The 18639-nt window shown below is 35.5% G+C and overlaps 1 protein-coding gene across 1 annotated transcript in view; it reads right to left on the bottom strand.

The window, feature by feature from the left end:
- Positions 1-177: 177 nt before the first annotated feature.
- LOC128235852 (neurogenic locus notch homolog protein 1-like) overlaps positions 178-18639 on the bottom strand; it is a 51255-nt gene continuing 32793 nt past the window's right edge. The window contains exons 15-34 of the mRNA XM_052950647.1: positions 18139-18252; positions 16787-16903; positions 16479-16595; positions 15243-15359; positions 14340-14456; positions 13501-13617; positions 12704-12820; positions 12068-12184; positions 11407-11523; positions 11157-11273; positions 10420-10536; positions 9365-9481; positions 8285-8401; positions 7558-7674; positions 3597-3707; positions 2741-2929; positions 2195-2279; positions 1729-1855; positions 1260-1416; positions 178-239 (exon numbers count right to left, since the gene is read on the bottom strand). Of these exons, the coding sequence (XP_052806607.1) occupies positions 178-239; positions 1260-1416; positions 1729-1855; positions 2195-2279; positions 2741-2929; positions 3597-3707; positions 7558-7674; positions 8285-8401; positions 9365-9481; positions 10420-10536; positions 11157-11273; positions 11407-11523; positions 12068-12184; positions 12704-12820; positions 13501-13617; positions 14340-14456; positions 15243-15359; positions 16479-16595; positions 16787-16903; positions 18139-18252 (2366 nt within the window). The remainder of the gene's footprint in view (positions 240-1259; positions 1417-1728; positions 1856-2194; positions 2280-2740; positions 2930-3596; positions 3708-7557; positions 7675-8284; positions 8402-9364; positions 9482-10419; positions 10537-11156; positions 11274-11406; positions 11524-12067; positions 12185-12703; positions 12821-13500; positions 13618-14339; positions 14457-15242; positions 15360-16478; positions 16596-16786; positions 16904-18138; positions 18253-18639) is intronic.

Below are 18639 nucleotides of genomic sequence, written 5' to 3'. Positions count from 1 at the left end.
TTTAAATAATATTCCCATTTTGAAGAGTTTTCACACATTTAAAGACAATAGTCTTCATAATATTTTTCATTCTATTTTGAAGAACAAGTTTTAGTCAGCCATTTTGCTTATTGAAACAATATACTTAATCTTGTTAAGCTTAAGATTTTTTCCTTAAGGGATTTCGGGTCCTGGTCATTAAAGCAGCATCAACGCAGCCGTCACCAGCAGCATCAGCAGAATCGAAATGGACTGAACTCCTGTAATAAGAAAGGAAACGTTTAAGTTTCACTTACGATCGAATCTCAATTGTCAAGACTGTGTGTCTATCAGTATGATTGACAGTATGTGTATACCACGTGATGAATGACGTCATGAATGCTACGTCGGAAGGCAATATTTTGCTTCGAATGAAGACTTTAAACAGAGATAGCTTTACTATTTAAGGCGCTCTTTAAGTGACATAGTCTGCTCTTTGTTTCATTCAAAATGATGAGGAAGAAGAAACGTTATCTTTGTTTTAAGTCTATTTTAAGTTAAATGTTGCCTTCCGACGTAGCATTTATGACGTTATTTATCACGTGGTATACACACACTGTTTGCTCTGCGTTGGCAAAAGTTATATTTCATAAGAAGATACGCTATGTGTTGGTTCTATAAAATGCAGGTATATCTATGCAAGGTGAGGAATCACGTGACTTCAATGGGGGCCTCACATTGGTCACCACGGGTCACAATCGATGTTAACAAACAAGTAAGTGACGTCAATTTCTAAATAACTTTTTTGACAGAAAATATATAAAAACATTTCTTAGCTTATAAAAGTCTACGCTTTTTTCTGCTTCTACATGTTTTGACGGAATTTTAGCCAAGATTTGCTAATTAAATTATTATATTGGCGGTCATATATCTTTTCTTCATTTCCAATAACATATATATACACATAATTATGACAGCTGCTACAAACTGGATTGTCTATTCTAGCTATATAACTAGAATTGTATATTCTTTAAAAAAGGGTTTCCGTACGAATATGTGATGCAAATCGAAATGACTTTGTTAACCCATACACACATAATTTAATTCGTAATTAGATATACGAGCAGTTCGAGACGTCATATTTGACTGATAGTAATATTTTGACAAATTAATCACCAAAATAATTCCGGATGATCCTTTACCAAAATTTGAATAGTATATAATAATTGTAAATATAAACATTGCAAAGAAATGCAGATAAGAAGTTGCTAGTTTCTCATAAAACCAAGAATGGTAACAACCTGACGCCTTGCTGTTCGGACACATCCCTGAGCAGCCGGCCCAGTCCATATTTTCGTCACTTCCGTCGTAGCAGTCTTCATCGCAGTCGCAGGCGAAATCGTCTTGGATGCACGTGATGCGGCCCGAGTAGCACGTGAAGAACCCCGCGGGACAGGCCTGGAATACCGAACACGCGGTAAGGTTGTTAATTGTGAACGTTGATATTGATGTAAGAACTCACATGATCAATAATATATTTCATCTGTTAGCGGACCGAATGGAACAATCTGACCTGAGGGCACGCGCGTACACCAATAACGAGGTTTGCAGAGTTACCTGCTACGCAGAGTGCCTTGGGTCGGATTTTTCGACACAGACCAGAAAAAAATCACTGTTCTTGCATTCCTCAAATTATCACTTTTTAAAAAAAAACCTCATGCTTGTATAGTTCACAAAAAAGCGTCAGCGATGAAGTTAAGTGGTGCTTACGTTCACATAGGCGGAGGCGTAAGCGTTGTTGGCAGAATCACATGCCTGGAGCTCGCACGTCTCAACAACGGCCGCCTCTCCGGTACACAGTGAGCCGCCGTTACTGGGGGCTGGGTCTGAGCAGGTTCTATGTAAGAAAGGTATCGAGTTATGTATGATGTAAACTTAATTGGCATTTGAGTTATCACATAGAAACGGAGGCCGACAAAAAGGACATCAAAGAAGGCTACATGGCGGCAGAGGTATCTCAAGTAACTAAAAGGTGTAAATCTACTATTTCCATATGTTTTAATGTATTTTTTAAATCGTGACACTGTAAAAAACCAAACATCAATGTGGGAAGGTCAAACATTGTCAGAACAATCGCTACCAGGTCCGGTACGAATGTATAACTCAATGCCAGAGAGTCTATATTACAGAGAGCTAATCTGGTACAATCATGTATACTATCTATGACAGCGCCTACCTGGTTCGAATGGTGGATCCCTGTCCACAAGTGGCGCTGCAGGAGCCGACCTGGCTCCATGCGCCCCAGTTGCCGTCAACCACCACTGAAATTAGTGGTGAACTTTGGGAATAAACAAAAATATACCCTAAGTCTTGCACACTATTATGATATAAGCTATCGCTATAACACTACCAAAATTGGCGTTGGACGTGCCAATGTTTGAGAGCATCACTATAAGGTAGCATATCCAACTAATGTAATAATAATATTAATGACATCCTTCATTTGAGAAGGTAAAAAAACATTATTACATAATTACATAAAAAAATTAAAATGACATCAGAATGAATTTACAATGCAGCCTTCTGTGAACAAAATCATGTACGGCAATAAAAATGATTACATTACTCAATGTGGTGTAATGGTCATGGTTGAATGCCAATATGTTACTAAGATATATCAAAGATGGCGTTTGAACTATGACAACATTGTATAATGCTAGTTAGATTCTGGACAAAAGGTCATCAACCCTCATTTTCTCGGCACTAAAGGGCTACAACCTACCCGGGCACGCCGATCCTGAAGAGCATGACCGATACTCGAAACTGTCGCCCTCGCACGGGTTGCCGCCGTAGTTCGGAGGTGGGTCGTCGCACGAGCGGTAACGTTTCTGCACGCCAGTTCCGCACGTGGCTGAACATCCCTGCCACTTCTGCCACGTACTCCATTGTCCATCCATTGCCTCGCCGATTACTGATATTAAAAGGGTGCATATCGTTTTGAAATTTATCGAGAAAATTTAGCAACAGTACTAAAACGAAAGTCACCAGATGGCCATGGTTTCTATGTTCTGTAACCGTAAACGCATCTTAACGTAAACATTAGCACTTTTGTCTAACTTCAAAATGTATTCAAGTGATTCAAAGCGTCAAAAATGACTGTACAAAGGCCTCCGGCCTATACACAAACACAAATGCATACATAAAATTATAGCGAGAAACACAAAAATGTCCAAGAAGGTAATGATTTTTTTATAATGCTCAAGTTAATAAGTTCAAATAATTCGTATTCTAGATAAGTTCTTTGCCTAATTGTGCTTAATGAAATCAGTAAATTGTGTACAATTAAATCGGTATTATGCAAACCAGTTTTTTTATTGAATGTTTATACAACGGGAAATAGGCTGATAATTGGTGTACTATCTTACATAACTAGTCACAATTTCAATAAACACACATTACATGTTTTGTTCACCTCATATAATTCTTAGCCATAAGGTGAACATAATGCGCATAATTTCTGTATCAAATAATTGTATTTTTTATTATCAATATTCGTTTATTACATGTAACTTTGTTATAGTTTACTGTATAGGTGTATTCTATACCAAACGTAATGAAACAGAAAAAATATCACCCACCGTAGTCGCAGAGTCTGCCCGTATAAGTGGAGATACAGTTGCACCGGAAGCCGTCGGCCAGGTCCTCGCACTCGCCCATCTGGCACGGATTGTCTTCGCATTCGTTCGTGTCTGTGGAAACAATTATAAGATTTAAGTAATATCCGTAAGCGTCTTCAGAGACTTGCAGACATGGTTTTACAATATAATAAATACATTCTTGGATAATACTACCGATTCATATGACACAAAACATACTGGTTCACTTGGTACGGATACTGCATGCTTTTGGTAGCATATGTTGACACCAATATACAATATGGGGCGTCACAAAACGGGGACCCCAAAATTTACCATGACGACATTCAGATAGTCGTAATGCGTTGTAGCGCTTCGCTATCGTTATCATATGTGGATAAACGTATATCAGTGGGTGTATACAACGTGATAAATAACGTCATAAATGCTACGTCAGAGGGCAATGTTTTCTTTTGATAGAAGACTTTAAACAAAGATAACTTCACTATTTCTTCATCGTTTTAAATGAAATATAGCGCATTCTACGCCGCTTACAGAGCCCAGCCTTCGGTCTTTTACCAGAGTTTGATTGAGAGTTTAGTTTCTGAAAACACTTCGACAAACCTTTTCACAAAACCACCGCCTGACGGAGCACTGTCTAAACATAAGTTTGGAAAAAGAAGTGTTTGATGATCTAAGCATCTATTCAATCTCCGGTAATAAAACAAGGCAGGGCTCTTTAAGCGGCATAGACTGCCCTTTGTTTCATTTAAAATGGTTAAGAAAAAGAAAAGTTATCTTTGTTTCAAGTCTTCATTTTAAGCAAAATGTTGCCTTCAAACGTGGCATATATGACGTAATTTATCACGTGGTTTATACACACTGTATATGATACACATAGATACACGTCCTTCTCAAAGCGGTAACCTCACCATTTACCAATAGCGACATTTCGGTAGTTGTATGCTCAGTGTGTGAATACCACGTGCTAAATTGCTTAATAAATGCTTCCACCGCAATATTTTGCTTCGAAATTAGCCTTTAAACGAAGCGTTCGGAACTTCTCGGCTATTTTCTATCGAAAACAACCTCGGATGTATCTGGACGGTTTACAATGTCAGAAATCTGTACTCTTAACTACGCTTAAAAATAGATCACGTAGTATTTTCAATATAAATATAATGACTCAACTGTTGGGAATCGTAATCATGTTTGCAATACTTTACTTAGCTGGCAATAAATTAAACTAAGATATAAATATACACGTTAAAACACTACATTTCATTAACAAAATTATTCAAAATTTTACGAACTACTACTGATGTATCGACATACATCCGAGGTTGTTTTCGATAGAAATGGCCGATGATTTCCGAATGTAAACAAAGATATCATATTAAACTATTTCTTAACCATTTAAAATGAAGTTGTTTTGATACACATTTTTTAGAAAAAAAATATCGCAAATATTATTTGTATCTGTGCCCAAATCATTTTTATCATTAAAGCTAAATTAACTAAACGTGTTAGTGCATTAAAAATCTATTCGTTTTGCCCCCTAAAGGGGATGTTCTCCGTATGATAAAGTAGCGAAAAAAAGAGAAAATTATCGAAAACTGACAAACTTGTCATCGATGTGTACAATGCATTGAAACATACTAACTAAAGTACCACATAGTTTAAAATTTATTTAAGTTTAGCAGTTATTTCGTATTTTTCCATTAAAAAAGAATAATGGGTATGTCTATCAGGTAGAATTAATTCCTTATGCGTGATTGGCTAGTCGGTGTTATCGCGTGATATTACCGAGGTAGGTGTATAATTTTATTATGTCACCATTAGAGTAAGCCGCCATAGCTCAGTGGATACGACGCAAGACTGCACTTTTGGCGACATGGGTTCGAACCCGGTCTCCGTCACAGTTTTTTTTTTTTACATTTTGGTATTTTTTACAATTATGATATCAAAGCGTAACACATTCTCTTAGATAATTGTCCTGAGATTCGGTACAGAAAAACAAACTTTTTTTGGTGCCAATCTGGTGTACAGTCCCTTTAAAGACCAAAGTAACCGACGACATCGGCAATAGAAACACCTTTTAATTTTGATTAAAAAAAAAAGAGTGTAAGAATATAATCTCAAACAAAGCCGTCAATGATATAGAGGATATTTGTTTATTTCAGCGTAAGATCGTATTTTATTTCACAAGTGTCATAGAAAAACATATTTTCACGAGTGGCGAAGCGGATAATTCTTTGATAAAAATTGGATTAAACGACGAACTTATTTAAATCTTAGTACACGGTTAGAAAGGACCTTATTAGGTCATGCACATGGAAGAGTTGATTAATATATATTAAATCCTGTCTGGTATTTAAGTGTTTTTTTTTTTTTTTTTTTTTCAGTTGTGTAAGTTACAATGCAATAACGGATAATTCTTTAGATCAAATTGGATTAAACGATTAACTCACTTATCTATGAGTACGGTAGGTGACGGCCTTATGAGGTCACGCACTTCGAAAAGTGTGTTAATCTAATCCTGTCAGGTATTAAAGCTTACATAAATCATAAGTCTTTTTCTTAAGTATTATTAACTACAATGTAATTATAGATAATTCACTCAGACAAGTTGGATTAAAGATTGAATTCATTAAATTCTGAGTTCGGCCAGTTACGACCTTATAAGGTCATGCACTTGGAAAAGTATATAAATCTACTAAACTCTGTCAGGGTTTAAAGTTTATATAAACCTTTAGTCTTTCCCTTAGTAGAACTATTATTTACTTCAATGAAATAAATATAATCAGTTTTATTTTTAATTTTAATTCTGCTTAAAAATTAAGCGATTGTTTTCTTTTTAGTATCCTTATCCCATACAGTGCCGTCTAAATTTAAAATTAAGACTGATATAACCATTACCTCTCAAACTATTATATGCACACATGTTTAAAAACTAATGAAATAACTATTATGGCACAATAATCGAGAAAATGCTATGTTTGCAAGCTTTGCAAGCTTTCGAACATAACTGATAGATGGATTGGTTTAAAGTAGTTACAGAAAACTCATCCTAACCATATTCAAACATGTAAATATACAAATAATGCAAAGAAATTGCAGGGACAAGCCAAACAATCATTTAATTACAGCTAATGTGACATATGCACGAGCAAAACAGACAATAACAATGTACAGACATAACAACAAACGCCATTTACAAAGATAAATTGGAACTCTTCGGCCATTTTCCATCGAAAACAACATTGGATGTATATTGACGATTTACACTGTCAGTATTCTTTACATTTAACTACGCTGCAAGTAGATCGCGTAGTAATATCATTTCAGCAGTTAAACCTAAAGATTTTACTCTTTGGAATATTAATTATTTATACTTCACTGGGAATAAATTTCAACATAGTTATACAAATAAGATATAAAAAAAACTACATTTAATTAATAATATGACTATTATTACTAATTTTACGAAATACTTCTACTGATGTACCGCCATACATTCGATGTTGTTTTCGATAGAAATTGGCCGAGAAGTTCTGTCACAAAACTTAAAATACAACCTACATTTTCAGGCAATGGAATTGCAGAAATACACTCATTAATTACCAGGCCTAATCAAGTATTTTAACTTTCGCGGGTGTTTATAGGTCCGCCTACTGTCACTCATCCGATACACACTCCATGCGTCAGATTTTGCGTTGACAAAGTGTAAGCCAATGAGGTAGTATTTTTAGACAGATGACTTGAAATAATATTTTAGTGATTAAGAAGAGCGCGTTCGTTTCGCCCACTCCGCCCAATCTGAATCATTAAAATATTACTCCATGCCGTCTAACTGTTACACATCGTTTATCAATTACTGCTGAGCTAATCTGACAGCCATCAAACGATCAGTGGAGATTAGAAAAAAAGTATAAAATATTTGAAACATGATCAAGCGTCTTACTTTGTTCACAATCCTTTCCCTGCCATAAGATGCTGCACGTGCAGTTGTAGTCCCCAATCAGATTGGTGCACGTGCCATTATTCTGGCACGGGTCCGCGCGCGTACACTCGTCAATATCTGGAAACGAAACCGTGACATAACATGCGAGCATTTGATTACATAACAGGAATGTGCACGACAAATGCTGCAGTGTCTACCATCATATGCATGTAAGAAAAATCTTTTGAAATATTAAACATAAATAATTAAAGTGATGAAGATATCCCTAATGTTATAATTTTGGGGATTCAAAATCTACTAAGAAGCAGACGATAGCAAATGTAAATAACGGTTAATCATCTGATTGAACATCAGGCTCCAATGTCTGGAAACATCCTAAGTCCCTTAAAACAAGATAATGCTAAGCTCGGTATGAATTGTATAATATTTATATCCGTTCGAGATTTTGAACTTTGGCTGTAGCATATTATTCCAAGAGGCATAAATCAACATATAATTCAATAAAATGCATTTTCAAAGGTGAAAAATCATATGTTATATTTAACAACTTTTAATGCTATGTGGTAAAAATGAGTCGAGAATGATATTGAGATTTGACTGAAGTGTATCCATGACATTGGGGCCAGTTGGTTGATGGAAATCATGATATAATAATCTTTAACATTAATATCATCCGTTCTAGAATATTAAGCCTGTTTAAATTGATCGACTAGCTAGAGACCCTTACCTACGTCACAATCCGTGCTCTCCCATCCGGCCGTGCACGTGCACTCGTAGGCGCCAATAGTGTTGACGCAGGTCGCGTCATTCTGGCAAGGATCCGCGGTCGTACATTCGTTCACGTCTGTGGTTTACAAATTATAATATCAGGCTGAATTTTATTACTATTCGAAATTGTACAATTTTTCCCATTCATGTTCATAAAATGAATGGAATTAAGATGATTCCTTGATATATAGTAAGAGTGCTTTTCTGAACTCAGCCTTGAGACTGTTCGTAACCACAGCTCCCATGGTTATAACGAACAGTCTTAAGTCTGACTGAGACCCAGAAAACCATTGTTATGAATAACCAAAAAAAAATCTTTATACCATTAATTTTACCAAATCAAAGGCACATAATAGGAAAACATTCTAACAGTACTATCATCCAGCCAAATTCACCACCAATGTCCTGCTATAAATGTAAAGAAGACTTTCCATTTTAAGCGTTAATTCCGAACTCTGACTAGAGATTGTTTTTTTAACACGGGCCAAGTATAACTTGATGTGGAATAACGTGGGTTGTTATGTGTATATCATGTAAACTCCTACATCAATTTGATAATGCATGCTTGATTTAATATAAATGTTGATATAAATACTTGACTGAAAAATAAAAAATTCAGCCATATACACCCTCTAAGTTAAGAAAACACATATTTTTTTATTGTCGTATATCTATGAAATATAACTCATATCATGGAAAAGAGGGAGATTTAAAAAAAAAAAAATAGATAAAAAAGATATACAATGTAGTGCCAGATTACAAACTTGTCAGTTATAGCGGTGGTATTTGGTTTTCAACGGGTACCCTGGTCCCCCCCCCCACACACACAAAAACTAAACGAGTAATAACGTGCCAACGAAAGGAATTAACATTATGTTTATAATTTATTTCACAACCGTTGTAAAATAATTAAGTTTTAACTGGACAGTCGTTTCCGATTTAAACAGTCAGCAATACAAAGTGTGACATGATTGTTGGAATTGTGGGGATTGTGTAGGTATATATGCATACTTCTCACTTATTAGCACATATTATATACCTTCATCACAGTCCTTATCCTGCCAGCCAACTGCGCATGCGCACTCATAGTCACCGATCGTGTTTGTGCACGTGGCACCATTCTGGCATGGATTGGCGGTTGTGCATTCATTCACATCTGTGGAATAACATACATGTAGGCAAAATGTATATCCATACAAACAATAATTTGACGCAAGTGTTCATGGTGAACAAAGCGATATCACAAAACATCAAATTGCGATTATTTTCTATGTGATCAATTAATTGATAGTACGATAGAGGCTATATATATATATGACTTTCATAACGGATATGTTGCATTTACGAATTTGCGACAAAATGGTTTGCATAATATATTCTCGTAATATAAAACATGAATAAGAAAACTGACTGTATTTATGAATTATAGTGATTCGAATTTAAACACTTGCAGGAAATATCTTTGTTTTTTATGTTTTCCTTTTTGCTTCTAATTTTTTAAATCGCAGATGTAGGAACGCACTTTACGTTTTGCAACCTACAAGTAACATTTATTTGGTTATGAGTTTGTGCAGGTCTGTAATCACATACGTTTTCTCGAAAACAAAATATGAATAGCTGTTCCGTTGCAAAAACGTGCATATTACAATAACCACAATCAACTGATGTTGCTGGTCTTGGTAAAGTTTTCCTGCTGGTGAAAGAGTATGCTAAACCTTTAATGACAAACTGGCATCGAAGTTTCAAACTCAGAATATTCTTTTGAAAAATCAAAAAAATCTTATGTTTCCGAACTAAAAATAACCACGCCAGAAATGTGAAAAATTATTGAAAAATATATGTTTTCATAAACATGCACTTTATACTGTCTATATTTTCTGAGAATATATAGATAGTACAAAGAGCATATTAATGGGAAAAAATCTATTATTTTTCACATTTATGGCATTCACATTTTTATTTTGGAATTGTAAGATTATCTTTTTATTTAAAAAACAAACAAAAACAATTTGAGTTTGAAAATCTGATGCCGGTGCTTTAATGACAAACCGGGCTATCAAAGTGTTGAACTGTTGAATTCGTAAAACCACATACCAATATCGCAGTCCTTCCCTTCCCAAGCAGATGTACAGGTACATTGATAATCTCCAATAAGGTTGGCGCAAACACCGGAGTTCTGGCACGGGTCGGCGGTGGAACATTCATCCACATCTATGAACATGAACACAACCCTTCAACAGTGTGTGTATACCATGTGATAAATTGCGTCATTAATGCTACGTCGAAAGGCAATATTTTGATTTGAAAAAACAACAACTTTAAACAAAGATAACTTCACTATTTCTTCACCATTTTAAATAAAACATAACGCAGTCTACGCCGCTTACGGGGTCCCGCCTTCAGTCTTTTACCAGAGTTCAAATGAGAGTTTAGTTTCTTTTCACAGTACGGCCGTATGACGGAGCACTGCCAAAACATTATTCTGGAAACAGGTTTGTCGAAGTGTTTGATGAAACTAATGGTCTTATCAAATTTCGGTGTTAAAACAAATGCGGGGCTCTTTAAGCAGCATAGACTGCCCTTTAAGAAAAGTTATCTTTGAATTAAGTCTTCATTTCAAGCAAAATGTTGCCTTCCGACGTAGCATATATGATGTATATATCACGTGGTATACACAAACTGAGTAAATAAACGCATAAACACTAGCAGTCAGTCATAAACTATATTATGTTGTATTGTCGCAGTATACCACGTAAAAGGATGAGGTACACTTCTTGGCAATGTGTTTATTATCAGAAAACACATGGTCGTAAATTAAACTATTTATTTACCAGTGTCACAGTTCTTTCCCTGCCAGAAGGCGCTACAGGCACAGCTGTAGTCCCCAGCTGAGTTGGAGCAGGCCGCGCCGTTCTCACAAGGATCGTCCCTCGTGCACTCGTTTATGTCTGAAATAAAATTTGTTGTTCTACTTCGTTTTCAGACAATTTAAAAAAAAATATAAATAACTTTCAATCGCAATTGTTTTTTTGGTGCAAAGCAATATTTTTTTTAAATATAAAAAAACAACACTTGACGTACCAACATCACAGTCCGTGCCCTCCCATCCGGTCGTGCATGCGCAATCGTAGTGTCCAATGTTGTTGGTGCATGTAGCCCCGTTTTCACAAGGGTTGTCGGTCGTGCATTCGTTCACATCTGGTATAAAGTAGAAGATGCACTCTTACTCCCAGATAAGGTTCACCACAATTAATAAAAGTGTTTCAAATATTCCAAAAAGGATGAATACATTTCGAAAACAATGGTTCTTATGAAGAAAACCGAATTTAATTTGAAAGAAATGAGCATAAAACAGTTCGAATAAAAATCTTACTTCTGATCAGACTATAGCAGACCGCAGTAAATCTTTTAGCATTCACCGATCATTTAATATTGTTAGCGCTTTCTGCTATTAAATACACGGTTACAATCTTATAAGCAGTAATTAATATTTTCCATAAATGCATTATTTAGTAAGTAATTAAAGGTTTATCAGTCAAAAGTAATGTTTGTTATTTGTATGTATTCATTTTGAATAAGAGTGTCGTTTTAAATAAACAATGATATTTGTTTGTTTGCTTTTGTCCTTAATAATGATTAACATTGGTCCATTGACAAAAAAACATATTATAAACAGTTATTGCTAAAACATACAGTGAAGGACATGTTATTCTAGTTTAGGATAGTTGTTAAAATAGTTCACCTGTGTCACAGTCCTTTCCCTGCCATCCGGCTGCGCATGCGCACTCGTAGTCACCAACCGTGTTAGAACACGTGGCAGCGTTCTGGCATGGATCGGCAGTCGCACACTCATCGACATCTAGAATTGAATGTAAACAGATAAATTCATAGTTTGACTTTATAGTACCGATATCAGTGCTCCAGCTCGGCCTAAATAGCAGGGTGGGGGCACCCCGTTGACCTTTTCCGACACCCTGCTGTGCTTTTTTGTTTGACAGACAATTTTCAGAAATAGGTATAATAATAAATAAATAAACATCATTTTGACACTTAAATTATTAGTATTGAAAGTATTTAAAAGACATACACAAAAAGAATTAAAGATTGGCCCTTGCTAGACTCATTCAATGCGCATCAAATGTACTCTTTCTGGCTGGAGCACTGGTATATCATTTGAAATACAAGTCCAGTGAACGACAGTTGAATGTGTTAGATACACAAAATATGGTATAATACTACTAGACGATTTCAAACTAGGCATGCCATAACGGACTAAAATGGAAACTCTCGGTAGCGCGAAACATCGGATAACTCGAGGTTTTAGGTCGAGCACCGGCGGCTTCGAGTTATCGCAGTTATAGTGTAAAATGATACTCACCAATGTGACAGTCTTTCCCTTGCCAAGCCGATGTGCACGCGCACTGGTAATCCCCAGCAGTATTGTTACACACACCGGAATGCTGGCAGGGATCATCAGTAGAGCATTCGTCCACATCTACGATGTAAAGCAACACACTCTTGCAACATTTTGTGTTTTTGTTTTGCGTTGAATTGTCAATAATTATGGATGAGGATGCAGTATTTAATTGCAATTACTTAGCTAAGTAGCTACATTTATCATTTTTGCAAAAAAATCAAACATTATTCTGAAAATAACATGGAAAGGATGATAAGTCTTAAAGCTGCACTCTCACAGATATACCATTTTTACAACTTTTTAATTTTTTGTTTTGGAAAGGGCAACTGTTTGAGTAAATATCTGCAAACCAATGATAAAAGATTGCTGACAAAAGATCAGATCGCAGATTTTCATATTTCCGTTCGAAAATTAATGTTTTATGGTAAAAATGTAAAAAACATCAATTTTTTAACTAAATTATAAAAATCTGCGATCTTATTTTAGTCATCTGTCTTAAATAACAGGTTTCCTTGCAGCTTTAACAGGAGTAAATGGAATAATTAAGGTAATACATGTAATAATATAAACATTGCAACGACCCAATGCACCATTTGAACCTCATTAATAGACTGTATTTTCATTAAACAAACCTAGAAAAGTTTATTATGTAAGGAAGAAATTGCGGGATTGATGTCATTATCGGGGTATGAATGCAGTTGGGCTGGTTAAAGTGTGTGTAATCCAAAATTGAGTGTATATAATGCCAGACACAGTACCTTGGTCACAGTTCTTTCCCTGCCAGAAGGCGCTACAGGCACAACTGTAGTCCCCAGCTGAGTTGGAGCAGGCGGCGCCGTTCTCACATGGGTCGTCCCTCGTGCATTCGTTTATATCTAATTAATACAGAACATTCAGTTATAGAAAGAAATAATTCGGATGCTATAAAAAAATTGTTAAAACTGGAAAAATAAAACCCACTAAGATTTAAAAAAAAAAAAAACAATCAGAATTGAGGCTTATTTTTCTTTACAACCTATGTTAGTTTTGTATGTTTAATGCATCACGTACGCTGTACACTAACATGTCTTGTCACATGACCCATGGTTGGAAGTAAACTCATCTTCACTCGTCTTATGCTATCTTATGGATACTAATGCTATATTAAAGTAAATGGCTCTGCAATTAGTTTTGTTACTTTTAAACCGTTTAACTTTTGTTTGCTGTAGTGAGTTAAATTACTAATGTATACCCTCAATATCATCATTTAGGTGATCCAAATCGATCATCATTTAAAAAGATCATACTTTGTGGTTTGAAAAGCATTGCAATTGCAGATATGGTCATTTCGTTTCCAAGGAGTCGTTGTAACCAGGCTCAAGTATGACAACTCTTTTGTCGACAATATTGAAGTTGAACACCGCTATTCCAAACACCGTTTATCCGAAATCATCGCTATTTCGAAATTATTTTACTCCTTCTTTGTTTATCTAAATATTTGGTCTTTGTATATCAAAACCGTTTCAAAGAATTGACAACTTAAGGTCTTAAGGTTTTTATTTGTAGCATATTATCTTTGCTAAGGTATTATTGTGTCTCTACTTATTAAGTAACCTACCGACGTCACAGTCCTTGCCCTCCCAGCCGGTTGTACAAGTACACTCATAATCTCCGACTTCATTAGTACAAGCAGCTCCGTTATCACAAGGGTCGGCGCTCGTACATTCGTTCACATCTGTTAAATACATACTCCGTTAAAACTGATTGTCTCCCTTCTTGAATTGTCTAGAATGTTAGCGAACAATCTTTATTTACAATAATGTATTTACTCTCTTAAAGGCCCAGTTTAAGGAATGTTTGGCATGAGTATCCCCTGCTGTGCATCTTCTGCTAATTGCACTGGTGTCACAGTAGGGGCCAATTTCCTGTATATTGGTTTATTGGCTTAGGGCCATTTAGGGTCCAATATTATAATGAAACCTCCAAAACTGCTCAGCAGGATACTCAGATTTGAGATCTGATAAGAGGGGTCAAGGCAAGTAGATTAAGATAAATACGCAGAGGTTGTGTACTATAACCAGATTGGATGGGTGGGGGGGGGGGGGGTCACTTATAGAAGGCTAAAACTAGGCATTTAAACAGAAGATCTCTCTTCTAGATATAAGTGTATAATATTGACGTACATTAACACAATCAAAATGATTTAAATTGCTGTTTGATGTTGTTCCTTTAATAAATACCCTTTTAAACTCCCCTTTGATCTAGGCACCTCAGAATAAAATTTAGAAATCATATACTATTTGTTAAACGTATTTGTTTTTGTTTTGCACACATGCGACATAATATTGCCCTATTTTTGTTTGACCGCAAATGCATCTGTACATATTTTATTTGGAAAATGTATTTGCTTAATTGGTAACATTTCTCCGCTTGAAGCGTTTCGTCCTCATCCTTTTATGATAAATCTTTATTTGAAAAGTGTATTCTACTATGTTTCGAAGCCAAAATAATAGTTCAAAACCTGTGTCACAGTTCTTTCCCTGCCAGAAGGCGCTACAAGCACAGCTGTAGTCCCCGGCTGAGTTGGAGCAGGCGGCGCTGTTCTCACATGGGTTGGCCCTCGTGCACTCGTTTATGTCTGGAAATAAATATCGTGTTATAGAATCGAATGATAAATATTATCTAGAGTTCAACCCCGTTGGTTCGAACCTCCAGGGACCGGCGAAAATACCTCGAGCCTCGGAATGTTCGAGCCAAGCGGGATTGTTTACCTTAGTATAAGGAAATCAGTCCTTTACACAACAAGTTCGAGCCAACGAGGAATTCGAGACAAGCGAGCTCGATCCAACGGGGTCGACTGTACCATTTTTGTGCAATTATTTGTTTAAAATATCTTAAATACGAATTGTCAGGAGGTTGCAATGTTACTGCTCTGGAAATAGGTCAAATAAAGCATTGGTCCAGTGGTAACTATTAGATCAATAATAAGCCTATGGTTTCTATCTATATCTATATTGTATTCATAAACATACAATGAGTAAACAATAGTCAAATTGCTGCAGGAATCATTTGGTGCTCAACCTTATTTTAAAAAGGTTAACCAGAAAAAAGGTTAGGTAAGTGCCATGCGTTTGAAGGTCAAGTTGTTGAAAAGGCATTTGTTCAATCGTACTTTCCCTAAATTATTATTTATTATAACTAAAATGATAGTAAAGATTCATTAAAATGAACATGTATCAGCCCACAGACTAGTAACAGTCAAGTGACCAATATTTACCTCCAACTTTGTTTCAGCCATGTATATTGTTCGTTTGTAACGATATACGTCATTTAATGTGAATAAATGACTTTTTTTCAATTTCCATCCTGGTTTGTCAATTACTCGAAACAAATGTACTCAACTTTTACTTTTAAATAGAAATGTATCAAAACCTTTCACCCAAATTAAAAAACAACAACAATAACTAAACAATAACCCGACAATATGGAGGACACATTGATTTCTTTTTTCTGATTTCGCTTTAAAAACTCTTTTTGTCTCATATATTTCCAAGAAAATTGAAACTCATTTAGTTGGTCTAACTTCATCGTAGGCATCCACTAGTGTGCGATCTCATTTGCGCATGCGCGGTACATATGAGTTAGACTAGCATGAATAGCAGTGCCATACCTTCAGATGTCGAAATTAAAACTAAGATTATCAAAGTATCTAGAAAAAATATATGAGATTCTAGACTACACAACGTCAGTAACCTACCGACATCACAGTCTTTGCCCTCCCATCCGGTTGTACATGCGCACTCGTAGTCTCCGACTGAGTTACTGCAGGCAGCGCCATTGTCACAGGGATTGTCAGATGTACACTCGTTTACATCTGTAATAAAACCATGACGTTTGTAAATGCTATGGATTTGATATTTTGAGGGAAAGAACTTAATATAAATAATAATAATAATAATAATAATAATAATAATAATAATAATAATAATAACATAATGATAATAATTATAGACATTCTAGTAATAATAGCACAAATAGAGGATTTAAGATTATCGCATCACATACCCGTGTCACAGTTCTTTCCCTGCCAGAAGGCGCTACAGGCACAGCTATAGTCCCCAGCTGAGTTGGAGCAGGCGGCGCTGTTTTCACAAGGATTGTCTGTTGTGCACTCGTTAATGTCTGGATTGTAATTATTTGTGATAGTAAACATTAAATTCAATGCAATTGTATAAAACTTAATTACAAGTTTATTGTTCAATTATGAAATAAATGTTTGATACCCAAAATTTAGAGGTTGAATGTACCGACCTCCAAGTCTCATTTTAACATGCATACAAATCGATTGAGTTGTATTAATGTTTGCTTAGACCGATCATGTGCGATTCATTTTTTAAATTGATTTATTTTCTAAGTAAAGTTGTGTCTAAATGGCATTTTCATACTTAAACCTGCTGCTTTTTTCTGGGTGATCTTTCAACTTTGAACTTTTATTCACAACAAGGCTAATGGAATGCATGTTATAACAGCAAGTAAAATTAATATGAAACAGCCAATAACAATACATAAGAAATCTAATTGAGATCAAAGTAACAAATATAGGCATGATATGTATTTGAGCAAATTAATACTAATACCGAGATCATATGTAAAAAATATAGCTTACTTTCAGCCTCGTGTATGTTACCAATGAACAGATATGCATTACTATATGAAGTTTTGGTGAACGAGTATTATTTACACTTGATAAAATGATTTTATGAAAACAAAAATAATTTTGCTTTCATTTTTATAGGTTAATAGAAAATTAAGTTAAAGATGGTTGTAGAAGTATTTGAGAATAAGCTTCTTTCTTTCTCCAATGAAATTGTCACACTCAATTAAGTAATAAAATTCGTCACCAATAGTATTTTTATTACCATTCGGAACTCCTCGGCCACTTTCTATCGAAAACAACCTCGGATGTATTTGTTTATGGACCGTTTTCAATGTCAGAAAACTTTACACGCTAGACTCTGTACTCCGTGTAATAAAGCATTCGGAACTCCTCGGCCATTTTCTATCGAAAACAACCATCCGAGGTTGTTTTCGATAGAAAATGGAAGAGGAGTTCTAAATGAAGTAGAACGCTCCATAAACATAGTACACGTATTTTGCCTGTACAAGAAACTACCGAAAAGATATAACCAAAAGGAGAAAGTGATACACGTTTTTCAAGGAGCATTGCAAAATAGGGTGGACTATAAAATCGGTCGGTCGGTCGGAATATCGTCGGTCGGTCGGGATATCGTCCAGGAGATCGGAAACAAATTATCTTTGGTTACACCTTCCATGCTAAACTGATCAAAGTCAAGTATGATTCGAGACCCTACTCGGCACATGTTGGAATTATGCACACACATATATGAATAACTTACCGACGTCACAGTCTGTACCCTCCCATCCGGTTGTACATGCGCATGTGTAGTGGCCAACGGAGTTGGTACAGGCCGCGCCATTTTTACATTGTCCGGTGTTGCATTCATTCACATCTGTATAAACAAAGGCTGATCATGACAAAATAGGCACGCACACGATCAAATATCGATAAACCCATTTTAAACAAAAGTGTTATCAAAGTTAACATATACTTTGTATAATAACAGGCAAATGAGCTAAACATATTATTGAAATATTTTTATTTCTTTTGTGTATCAGGCTGTATTGTGCGTTAAAGCTGTACTCGCACAGATTGACCATTTTGACAACTTTATTATTTTCTTGTCTTGGAATGAACCAATTTTTGCGTAAATATCTGGAAACCAGTGATGTAATACTGGTGAAAAAATATCAGATCGGGTTTTTTATCATATACGTTCGAAAAATGAAATTTTCGGCATAAAGCATCAATTTTCGAACGTAATTATGTAAAACTGCGA

The sequence above is a fragment of the Mya arenaria genome, chromosome 1 (genome assembly GCF_026914265.1).
Source record: "Mya arenaria isolate MELC-2E11 chromosome 1, ASM2691426v1".
Classification (NCBI taxonomy): Eukaryota; Metazoa; Mollusca; class Bivalvia; order Myida; family Myidae; genus Mya; species Mya arenaria.
Note: the sequence above shows the minus strand (reverse complement) of the source record. Positions and strands in the feature narration are given on the sequence as shown.